Source organism: Dromiciops gliroides, chromosome 2 (genome assembly GCF_019393635.1).
Source record: "Dromiciops gliroides isolate mDroGli1 chromosome 2, mDroGli1.pri, whole genome shotgun sequence".
NCBI lineage: Eukaryota > Metazoa > Chordata > Mammalia > Microbiotheria > Microbiotheriidae > Dromiciops > Dromiciops gliroides.
The window spans coordinates 110,528,386-110,539,569 of record NC_057862.1 but is presented as its reverse complement, the minus strand read 5'-3'; the positions used below and the strand labels follow the sequence as shown (position 1 = coordinate 110,539,569).

The 11,184-nt window shown below is 49.1% G+C and overlaps 2 protein-coding genes across 3 annotated transcripts; one reads left to right on the top strand and one right to left on the bottom strand.

Annotated features, from left to right (window-relative positions):
• The first annotated feature begins 3,368 nt into the window (after positions 1 to 3,368).
• Positions 3,369 to 8,267, top strand: ELOVL3 (ELOVL fatty acid elongase 3). 2 transcript variants are annotated; one of them, XM_043986130.1, is made up of 4 exons: positions 3,369 to 3,729; positions 5,243 to 5,374; positions 5,907 to 6,058; positions 6,795 to 8,264. In XM_043986130.1, exons 1-4 carry the CDS (start codon positions 3,644 to 3,646, stop codon positions 7,229 to 7,231), a joined length of 807 nt encoding a protein of 268 aa, XP_043842065.1. In that variant the 5' UTR covers positions 3,369 to 3,643; the 3' UTR covers positions 7,232 to 8,264. The 2 variants fall into 2 exon arrangements, with proteins under 2 accessions (XP_043842065.1, XP_043842066.1); XM_043986131.1 differs by lacking the exon at positions 3,369 to 3,729 and adding an exon at positions 4,702 to 4,879 and having other exon boundaries at positions 6,795 to 8,267.
• A 463-nt stretch (positions 8,268 to 8,730) lies between these two features.
• On the bottom strand, positions 8,731 to 10,724 carry PITX3 (paired like homeodomain 3). Its single transcript, XM_043986129.1, has 3 exons — positions 10,471 to 10,724; positions 10,092 to 10,297; positions 8,731 to 9,673 (listed from the first exon to the last, which is right to left on the bottom strand). The coding sequence occupies exons 1-3, from the start codon at positions 10,586 to 10,588 to the stop codon at positions 9,080 to 9,082; spliced, it is 918 nt and encodes a 305-aa protein (XP_043842064.1). The 5' UTR covers positions 10,589 to 10,724; the 3' UTR covers positions 8,731 to 9,079.
• Between the last annotated feature and the right edge of the window lie 460 nt (positions 10,725 to 11,184).

Here is an 11,184-nt window from a genome sequence, read left to right as displayed (position 1 = left end):
AAAAGGACTCCATAAAAATAAAAAAAAAAGGACTTCGTAAAGCCTAGCTATGAGTATTGTTATGTATCTTGTATGTACCTGTTTGTAGGTATGTTGTCTCCCTTATTAAATGTAAACTCTGGGGGAAGGGCTGATTTTTCTTTTTCATTGTATCCCTAGGGTTTAGCACACTAAGTGCTTCCTAAATGGTTATTGATTGATTGATTCAACATTGCCCTGGAATTTCCCTCTAGGAGGAAAAGGAGGGTGGGGGAGCAGGGGTACAGTATTCTCTGTAGTGGGACAGTGCACACCATGAATCTCTTTTTGCCCCAGTGCCCTGAGCTCTGCTGGGGGCGGGGCAGGTTTATCCATTTGGCAATTAATCATCTTAGGCCTTGTGACATCTTATTCTTCATTCATCTGATTAAGGTTCTTAGAACTGCAAGGGAATTGAACTATAGATTGTCTAGTTCAATCCTCCCATTTCACAAATGGAAGTAACTGAGGTTTCAAAAAGAGAAGTGATTTATCAAGAGCTACACTGCAGGCTAGTAACAGATGCCTAGGCTAGAGGCCCTGAGGAGATAGAGTCTAGCCTAGAACTCAAGACTTCCAATTCGTAGTTTATCATCTTTCCACTATACCACCTTCTGCTACTCCACTGTCTTCTGTGTTATCTTTTTTTTTTTTGGAGGGGCAATGAGGGTTAAGTGACTTGCCCAGGGTCACGCAGCTAGTTAAGTGTCAAGTGTCTGAGGCTGGATTTGAACTCAGGTACTCCTGAATCTAAGGCCAGTGCTTTTTATCCACTGGGCCACCTAGCTGCCCTTCTTCTGTGTTATCTTAAATTATTATTTAAATATTACCATGTCAAGGGCCCCCATCTTATGGTAGAAGGAACCCCTGGACTAGGAGGTAGAACATCAAGACTGAGCTACAAGAGTGAAATGCACTGTATACAAAATAACAGCAATAGTGTAAGATGATCTGCTGGGAAGCATGTGGTTATTTTCAGCAAGGCAACGGTCCAATATAACCCTGAAGGATTTATGAAAATGGCAACCCATCTACAAAGAAAGAAGTGATAGTATCTGAAAATAGATGGAAACACATTTTTTTCTTTTCTTTTTTCTTTTTTTTTTTGGTAAAGCAGTTGGGGTTGGGTGGCTTGCCCGGGGTCACGCGGCTGGTGGGTGTTGGGTGTCTGGGGCTGGATTTGGGGTCAGGTGCTCCTGGTTCCAGGGCCAGTGCTCTGTCCACTGCGCCACCTAGATGCCCCTGGAAACACATTTTTAAAAAAAAATTTTTTTCTCTTCGACAATTCCTCAGTCTGAAGTTTTGGGAGTTTTTTGACTGTTTTCTCTCACAACCTAGCTAATGTGGGAATGTTTTCCATGACTACTCATGTATAACTTATTTTGAAATGCTTGAGTTCTTGTGGGTGGGGGGTGGGAATGGAGGAGGAAGAGAAGTTGGAACAATTTTTTTTTAAATTGATGTTAAAATTTGTTTTTACATAAAAAAGGATAGAATCTTATAAGAGAGAAGCCTCTCTCTACTGACCTCAAAAAGATGGTAGACAGACTGACCCACTTTTCTCATGTCTTTTCAGCCATATCATCAGTTCTAAATCTTCCCCACTAGAACTCTGAACTCTGCTTCTCAGTCCTTCAGATGTGTGACAAAAAACCTTTTTTTTTTCTTTATCTTCCTGGAACTTGCCACATCAGGTCTGTCTAATTCTGCTGCATGTATCCCCTTCCACAACTTTGCACTTTACTTTTATGTGTTGTTTTCTCCTATTAGAATGTATCTCCTCAAGGGCTTGTTTGCTAAGATCTCTATCTCAAGCACATAGCACAGTGGCTAGAACACGGTAAGTGCTTAATAAATGCTTTATCTATCTAAAAAAAAAGACTTGAAAAAGTTTGAAATATTGACTGATTAGTTATGTGACTTTGAGTATTTTATTTCTCCCCCTTTGGCTTTTTTCTCTTTATAATGAGGATAATAAACTCTGCCCTTCCTCCTTCACAGGGCCATTGTGATTAAGCACTTGAAATAATACATATGAGCTAATCTAGACACGAAAGTTAAATAGTAAGGTCGTGTAACTTTTCACCTTCTTCCTTAGCACCTTCTTCAGGACCCAAAGCCTAATTCAGGACAGACATGAGGATTAGATTAGATTTGGATTCTATTGGCAGGGTGAGCCCAGGAGAGGTGAGATAGGGACACCCTGTTCTCCCTGGCAACTGGCTGGCAAGGAGAGGAGGTCAGGAAGTAACCCTGATTTCTTTCCTCTCCACTGCCTCCCCCCCAAAGAGGAGAGGAAGCTTCAGAAATGATCAAGGAAACATGGAAGCTTCATCAACAACCGCCCAAACAACATTGGCAACAACCCGGCTATTAGTTTCTTCCTCCTAACCTGCCTTGATCCCCTTAAAAGAAAAACTTCCTCAGTGGCCTGGCTGCAGGTACAAAGGGAGCCATGTAATGAGTATAATGAGGGGGTTGGACTAAATGACTTATGAAGTCTCTTCCAGATCGAAATCCTAAAACCCTAAGGATTTGGGGGGGAGGGGGAGTGTTCTAATGGACCCTCCACATTTCAGGTACATACTCTTATTCTGTGGGTGGGCTCAGCCGGTCCTAATTAGATATTTTGCTCATTCTGCTTCTTACTTCTCACCTCCTACCCTTCCCTAGGATTGGGCTTCTTAAACTTTTCCACTTGTGACCCCTTTTTGCCCGAGAAATGTTTACCCCGGCATATGAGTATATAAAAGAGGTATATAAATCAAACCTTTTTTGCCAAATTTTTCGCGACCCCCACATTCAGTTATGACCGTATATGGGGTCGCGACCCCATAGTTTAAGAAGCTTTGCCCTAGAATGGACCTCGCCATCCCCGGAAAGCTCTCAATCTCCAGGCGACAGGACCTACTCGAAATCAGAGGTAGCTAATACATTGCCTCCGCTTTCACTTGCTGTCAGACAGGAAAGGGTGAATTCTTCAAACACGATAAAGGGGCCAGAGAGGCAGTAATTAACCCGACAGGGGCCCGGGTCAGGGATTCAGGATGAAAGGGGCAAGTTGGACCAGGAGGTGTGGGGGTGGGAAAAGGCGAACGCAGGGACAGACTGTGAGGACCAGGACACTGACGGACGCGGTCGGGAGTCAGGGACAGGGCACAGGGCTTGGGAACCTCTGGGACAGTCAGGGTGAGGCGGGGGCGGAGTAAGAGGCTGGGGCCTCAGACTGCGCCCAGGTGGGGCGGAGCACAAGTGGTACCCTGCTGGGGCAGCCAATCGGAGAGCCTGAGACAGGACCCGGGCCAGGTCAGGACTCGGGCCCACGCTCAGGGATTGGGCAACAGCCCGAGGCAGGGTGGGAAGCCGTACTCTGGGCCGCTGTCCCGTTTCTTGGCAATGCGGGCATATATACCACAGTGAAGAGGAGCCTGTGACAGCGATTTTGCTGCTCTTAAGTTCTTCGCGCTTGCGGGTGTCATGATATCATCGCCCCACAGTTCCTGGATCATTCCATCTAGGGCACATTAAGTACTGTTAGAGCATTCTATCCTTGAGTCATTCTCTCAATTCCTCTCTGCGCATCTACTCCCTTTCTTTGCTCCCCCAGGTCCCGAAGCAAATAGACATGAACGAGACTTTCGAAAAAATGCTTATCTATACCTACGAATTCGAGAAGATGTCAGACTTTCGACCATCGCTGTCTGAATATTGGTGAGTGAAATCCCCTTGCCCCTGCCCCGGGGGCACTCTATGGACAGGCATTAGTGAGCCAAGGACTTACGCTCTTAGGTTCTACCAAGATGCTGGGGAGACAGGTCACGGGGCTTAGGGGAAAAGTCTGGGGAATGGGACAGGGATATCCAAAGAAATTGCTCTCCTGCTTCTCTTCCCCACTGAGAGGCAGTTTGGTGCAGGGGCAGGAGGGTGGGGGGGGGGGGGAGGAAGACAGAGACAAACAGAGAGAGATGGGGGAGGAGAGAGAGAGAGAGAGAGAGAGAGAGAGAGAGAGAGAGAGAGAGGGAGAGAGAGAGAGAGGTACTAAGCAGAAGTAGGAAAGGACTTTATGACCCATTTGGAAGGCCAAGTCCCACAAAGTGTGTGTGGAAAGAGGGAGATTCTCAAGCTTTTCTGTAGCCCTCTTATAAAGACGGACGGGACAGGCATCCCACTGACCCCCAGGATGGTAGATATAGAGGTGAAAAAATCATCTGATACTTAAATGGGATGAAAGAGGAAGTAAAAATAGATACTAAGAGAGAGAAGACAAGGGACAGCAAGAGCCAGTGGGGAATCAGATTGTATTGACCTGTTTCCCCTTCCCATACTCTACCCTACTCCATACTCTCTCCCTTCTCATTTTACCTCCTGGGAGGACCACATAGTAGATTTGTCCAATGAGGACTGCAGGTGGCTCCGGCTCTCAGGTGAGATAGTTTGGAGCCAGACTCAGTAGTCCTGATGGGGGTCTCTTCTTCCCTCTATGTATATGTGTCTTTCCAGAACCTTATCCTGGAGGACTAGGAGTCACTGTGGGTTTGCATGTTTTCCTGTCTGTATAAATGCATGTGTATTTGTATGTGTCTGCATATATGTATGTACAACTGTCTGTTAATTTCTCTGTGTGGAGATGAACATCAGGAGCCCCGGGTGGGATTGGCCCCTCTGAGTGAGCAGCCACCCTTCACAATTGGCGTTTTGTGCCCTGAATACCCCATTGTCCAGGGAACTGGGAAAGGAGGAGATGTCTGCTCTGCTCACTAGTTCTCCCTCAGTTTTCCTGTTCCCATTGCCCCCACAACACACACCAATGCCTAGACAGGGGAGCAGGAGAGACATGCCATTACCAATCAAAATCTCTGAGGTAGATGGGAGGCTGATCCTGGCTCTGGTGAGGAAGGAGGGAGAGGAGTCAGATTATGGATAGAGGAGTGGTTTTCTTGCCTCAGCATAGAGTGGAAGAGGCAGACAAGAAGCTTGCTGGGGTAAATGAGGAAGAGGACAGATAAGGAAGGCACCCTCAGCATTCAGAAATATATAAATAAACCTTAAGACTCCTTTAGCATCAACTGCCTTTCCTGCCAAATCACTGTGCTAGCAGGACCAGGAGATTTAATTGTCCACATTTCCCAAATTTTAAGTGTGGCATTTGTTGGGGAAAGTTCCTTTCCAACCCCAAAAAGATTTCCCCAAGTCCCTTAGTAATCCATCTCTCTTATCCTTCCAGGGCAACTTCCTTTATTTTGGCCCTGTTCTACCTAATTTCCATTTTCATGGGGCAGAGATATATGAAGAACCGAAAAGCCTTCAATCTACGATTGCCTCTAACGATTTGGTCTTTTACCCTGGCTATTTTCAGGTATTGATTCCCAGTCCCTTTCTTCTTAAGTTTCTTCCATATCCCATGGGTTCTAGGTTTCCCTAAGGTTCACTACTTCTATTCCTTAGCCCCCCAATACCCCCAAACTCCTTTCATCACTAGTGGCACCTAACCATTTCTCCCCATTTCTCAGATTACAACAATCTCAAATACTCCTACCTCCTGGGCCAGCAATGCCCATCATCTTCCTTATCAGGATTCTTAGTCCTCTCTCCCTGTATCTCATAATCCATTTTCCACTCACCTCCAAGCCTCCCCACCCTCTAAGCCCCCAATTTCCTGGGCCTTCAATGGTTTCTGAGGGGTTTCCCACCCCTGGAATCCCCACATCTATAATCTCATGGTCCCTGACATTCTCAGAATCCCTTGGTGCTCTTATACCTTTCAGGCTTCCCAATCCCCTGGGCTGTAAGACCTTTTACCCCTGTAAATGGAGACCCCCTTTTAAGTGGGAGGTGGGGTTAGGGACAGGAAAGAAGGACTCATTGACTTTGGGCTAACCCTATTTCAGCATCTTGGGAGCTGTGAGGACGTGGGAATATCTAGGATCTATATTGATGTTGGGGGGGCTGAAGATTTCCTTGTGCCACATTGGCTTCATCAGGAACCCCACTGTACGCTTCTGGGCCTTGCTTTTTGTACTCAGCAAAATTGTGGAGCTTGGTAAGTTACAATTTCTACCAGCTAAATTATCCTGTGGAAGCCCCCTCCCCACCTAGGAATCCCCTCCTCATTTCCCGGAAGTGTTCTTCCCACCCTCAGGAAGCCCCTACCCTGAGATGCAGTTTACTATAGTAAAAAGAACACTGGTCTTGCTTTTAAGAAGGGCTGGGTTCAAGTTCAGTTGTGTTACACAGAAGCTACATATCCCTGCACCTAATCTCTCTAAATTCTGTGTAATCCATCTATAAAATGGGATAATAATACTTGTATTACCTATCTCACATGTCTGTTGTGAGGAAAGTGCTTTGTAAATGAAGCACGACATCAATGTTATCATGATTATTATTATTTGTTTGTTTTGGGGTTTTTTTGAGGGGCAATGAGGGTTAAGTGACTTGCCCAGGGACACACAGCTAATATGTGTCAAGTGTCTGAGGTCAGATTTGAACTCAGGTCCTGCTGAATCCTGGGCAGTTCTTTATCCACTGCACCACCTAGCTGCCCCCTACATTATTAAGAGTAGTAATAATAACAGACCCTCTTCTCACCTTGAGATCCTTATCCACCACAACTACTCTTCTCGCTCTTGGACTTGCTTCCATTCCTCAGGTATGGTATGGGGAGAAAAAAATAGAATCGAGTGCTATGTGGGGAAGTATGCAGGTGTTCCTAATGTTCAGTGGGGATGAAGCTTCTCAGTCATGACTCTCCACCTCCCTCTCTTCCCAATACCCAGGAGACACTGCATTCATCATACTTCGGAAACAGCAGCTCCTGTTCTTGCATTGGTTCCACCACAGCACGGTGCTAGTGTACACATGTTTTGCCTACAAGAATGGTGTGGCAGGTGGTTACTGGTTCATGACCATGAACTATGGAGTGCATGCCTTCATGTATTCTTACTACACAGTGAAGGCCCTGGGTCTGAAACCTCCCCGATTTCTGCCCATGATCATCACCACTCTGCAGATCACACAGATGTTTGTTGGGGCTTCCGTTAGCATCCTGAGCTTCATGTGGCGCAAAGATTGTGACTGCCACACCTCTAAGCAATACCTCTTCTGGACTTTTGCAATGTACTTTGCATATTTTGCCCTCTTTCTGAACTTCTTTTATAAGGCCTACTTCAGAACTGCTCGGTTCAAGTCTAAGGTCAAGGCCAAGAGCCAGTGAAGTTAGAGCTAAAGGAGTAAGAGAGCCAACTACCCCCTCTCCCTTGGAAGGGGACCTTTCATTGAGGGGAAAGCCCTGAGGGGGGGGATTGGAGAAGAGGATCAGGCTCTGGGGAGAATTGTATGATCCCCTGGCACTCAAATGTGTTCCTGGGGAGATAAGGGAAATTTACCAAGATGTGCTCCCTCCTTTTGCATGGGGTTGAGACTTGAGAAACCCCCTCCCTCCACACAGAAAAAAAGCCCAATATTTTGATATTTCTGTTTTTAATGTGAAGGCCAAGGAGAACGTCCCCCTTTCAGGCCCTTGGGTAATATGGAGGCTAGAGCTAGCCCTGCTGGAGAGAAGTAGCCCTGGCCTTCCGAAGTTATTTATATTTCTATAGAGAAATCTTCATTCTTCTGCTATATTTTTAAAATTAAACATCTAAAAGAAATGTTCCTTCTCTCCCCTACCAGAAGTGCTCCTTTGTAGTGGAACCTGCTTTGCCCATATGGAAAGTTTGGCATGAGAGTTTGGCTGGGAGTAGGAGAGACATGTGGGCTTCAGCCTAGGAGAGGATGTGGAAATACCCCGACACAATTGTATGAACAATTATATACAGATGTACATAGAAACACAGACAAACCTACAGATGCTGATGACTCTTAGCAACTAGTGATGACTGTGCACAACACAGAAGCAGTGGCTAAGATGGAGCCTATCAGAGAAAACACTGGCCATGAGAACAGGAGCTCATGTGTGCAAACACACAAACATAAACACTCCTAGGGACATACAAACACAGAACAGAACTAGATAACAGTCACTTAAGAAATGTTCTTTATAGACTCATAGAATGTTAGGAGTAGAAGGTAAAATGAGAGAGTGGTACTAGATGAGGAAATGAGTCCAGAGAAGGGAGTGACTTGGAGAAAGTAATTCATCAAATTAGTGACCAATCCAGGACTGGGGACCTGGATCTTCTGCTTCCCGGTCCTTCAGCCTCTTTCCACTGCACCACACTCCCTCGGTTTATGATGAGGTGACACACATACTCCCAGAGTCACACAAACGCACACACCCTCTATCTTCTTATTTTCGCCATCCCCTTGTCCCACGCTCTGGAGTGATCTGGCCAGATCTGGTGGCAGTTCCCCTTGAGGCCACGAGGTGGCGCCGCGTCCGCATTGATTGTGGCAGGCGGAATAGACTGGTCCTCGCTTTTCTTCACCTCTGCGCTGGTACTCCCTGTCCTTGATCTTTTCTCCTATTAAGCTTCTCTTCCCATTCTACATAAGGGCAAACTGAAGCTGGGAAGTGGGAACAGGGAAGTGGGGACAGGGAAGTGGGGATTGAATGCCTCCATCTAGTGAGGTAGGGTGCCTTCTATTGGGGGGGGGGCAATGGGAGGATTAGGTTATGCCCAGGGAGGCTGAACCCTGGACTGAATCTGCAGGTGGCAGGGGAGTCGCCGGTTTATTTGATTTCTTTTCAGACTGGAAAGGGAGGGAGTCGGAGATAGCTGGAAGGGTCCAAGAAGAGCGGAACGTTTGTCCCCCACTTATATCCCCCAGGCATCTCACAGTGACCTAGCCCCCCCTCCCCTGTATCAGGCTTGGGGCCACTGTTTCTGTACCTCTAGGTTCGGTTTGTCACTCAGGGTACCACAGAGGCCAGGGGGTGGAACAGGGACTGCCCCCCTCCCCAGTTCTTCCCAGAGGAGGAGGGAGGCTCTAGTCCAGGTGCTGGGAGGGCTGAGGGGGTGAAACTGAGCAAGCCCTGGGGAATTGCAGTCTAAGGCCGGGCGGATCGGTCCGCTGCTCTGCTCCTGGTGAGCGGGTGGGATTGGCTGGGGGGATCGGCCGCTCATACTGGCCGCTCCACGGCGTACTGGCACGGGCTGAGGTTGGCGGCAGGGGCCGGTCCGGGCACTGCGGGATAACTGAAGGAGGCATGCTGTTTGGCTTTGAGCCGCAGACTGGCCAGGCTCGAGTTACACGGGTCCCGATATACGTAAGGGGAGGAGGCAGCGGCGGCAGCGGCGGCGGCCGAGGCATAGGGGCAAGACACCGCCCCCGAAGACACGGCAGCCGGGGCCAGCCCCGCAGGCCCCCCGCCCAATCCCTGCAGGCCTCCTGGGCCGGCCACGGCTCCTGCAGCGCCCGCAGCAGCTGTGGGCACCATAGAGGCAGCGGTGGCGATGGAGCCAGGAGGGGAGAACACGGGCTGTGAGGCCAGCGGGCCCACATTGACTGAATTGAAGGCGAAGGGAAAGGTCTTGGCTGCAAGTGGTGGGGCCAAGGCCTTGGGTGGCCAGTTCCCGTAGGAGTACCCGGGATACAACTCCTCGTAGGGAGGCACCAGCCCGCCTAGCGACGCCCCGAAGCCGCCTTTGCACAGCTCGGCTTGCTGGCTCCTCTCCCGTTTCCGCCACTTGGCCCGGCGATTCTTGAACCACACCTGAGGATATGGGGGACCCAGGGGTCAAAAAGGGCAGGTAGTGGGGGGGGAACCCGATAGACCGAGAAACAGTAGGTGTCAAGTCAAGGATATACGGAAAACGAGGGGAGCATTGTTACTAAGGGTGCAAAAAAGGGTGGAGGGAGGCGACAGATGTAGTTTAAGGCGAGGAGCGAACTGAAGGAGGGGGCGGGGTTAGAGAGCGGGGAGGTGATTGGCTGGACCAGGTCGGGTGGAGCCAGAGGAGGCAGGGAGAAACTGGGCATCAGAAGCTAGGTGGGCCCAGGTAAGAGTGTAAGGGAAGTACTGGTAAGAAGGAATATACACAGGGCAGGGGAGGGCTGGCGAGGGTTAGATCGGGTAGGGTGGGGTGGGGTGGAAGAGAATGGCTGAGGATGTGAAGAGGTAGCCCCCATACCCGAACTCGAGCCTCGGTGAGGTTGGTCCACACTGCAATCTCTTCTCGGGTGCTCATGTCGGGGTAGCGGTTTCTCTGGAAGGTCGCTTCCAACTCCTGCAGCTGCTGGCTGGTGAAATGCGTGCGTTGCCGTCGCTGCTTCTTCTTTAGGGAACCATCCTCTGTTGGGGACCCTCCGGGCAATTGAGGTGGGGCCTTTTCCGTATCTGGATGGGAGTGAGGAAGAGCAGAGTCACCCTGGCAGGACCCAGCTCCCCCACTATGTCTAGGCCACTGTGTCTTCCTCCAGTCACTGCAAGGGTCACCCGAGGCCCCAGCTAGCCCCTCACCAGGGCCCACCTTCTATTCTAGGCCTCTGAGCCAAGACCCTCTCACTCACCGCTATGCTCCTGGCCCTTGCAGCTGTGCTCCGGGTGAGGGGGGTGGGGAGTGCCGGCATCAGACAGAGACAGTGCAGGGCTCCTGGCCTCAGCCTCACTCAGCAGGGCAAACTCCATGGGGCCCAGAGCAGGGTGGCTCTGGAGGCAAGGAGGAAGGGTAGTCAGTGGGAATCCTTAAATTGGCAACCTATGCCCTACCCCACGCCCACCAGTACTAGGCTCTACAACCTAGGAATCATGTTTGACTCTTCATTCTTACCCCCATATCCAAACAGGTGCCAAGTCTTAATTTTTTTGTGTGAGGCAATTGGGGTTAAATGACTTGCCCAGGGTCACACAGCTAGTAAGTGTTAAGTGTCTGAGACGGGATTTGAACTCAGGTACTCCTGAATCCAGGGCCGGTGCTCTATCCACTGCTGCTCACCCCCCCCCTTTTTTTTGCCAAGTCTTATTGATTTCACCTCTACAATATCTCAGGCATTTGTTCCCTTCTCTCTACTCTTACCATAATCACCCCAGTTCGGGCCCTCATCACTTCCCACCTCCACTATTACAATCATCAATGCATTGGCCCTTCAGACTCTTCCGTTTCCAATCCATCCTCCATGAAACTGCTAAATCGCTATTCCTCAAGTAGAAGGTCTGACCATGTCACTCCTGGGATCAAGAAGTTTTAGTTACTCCCCTTTGCCATTGGAAAAAATATCATCTCT

Excerpts from the sequence above, each read along its gene's own strand:
- ELOVL3 (XM_043986130.1), top strand. The coding sequence starts at position 3,644 with ATGAACGAGACTTTCGAAAAAATGCTTATCTATACCTACGAATTCGAG. Across the intron at positions 3,730-5,242 it reads CCATCGCTGTCTGAATATTG|GGCAACTTCCTTTATTTTGG; the intron begins GTGAGTGAAATC and ends TTATCCTTCCAG. Across the intron at positions 6,059-6,794 it reads CAGCAAAATTGTGGAGCTTG|GAGACACTGCATTCATCATA; the intron begins GTAAGTTACAAT and ends CCCAATACCCAG.
- PITX3 (XM_043986129.1), bottom strand. The coding sequence starts at position 10,588 with ATGGAGTTTGCCCTGCTGAGTGAGGCTGAGGCCAGGAGCCCTGCACTG. Across the intron at positions 10,298-10,470 it reads CAAGGGCCAGGAGCATAGCG|ATACGGAAAAGGCCCCACCT; the intron begins GTGAGTGAGAGG and ends ACTCCCATCCAG. Across the intron at positions 9,674-10,091 it reads TCACCGAGGCTCGAGTTCGG|GTGTGGTTCAAGAATCGCCG; the intron begins GTATGGGGGCTA and ends CCATATCCTCAG.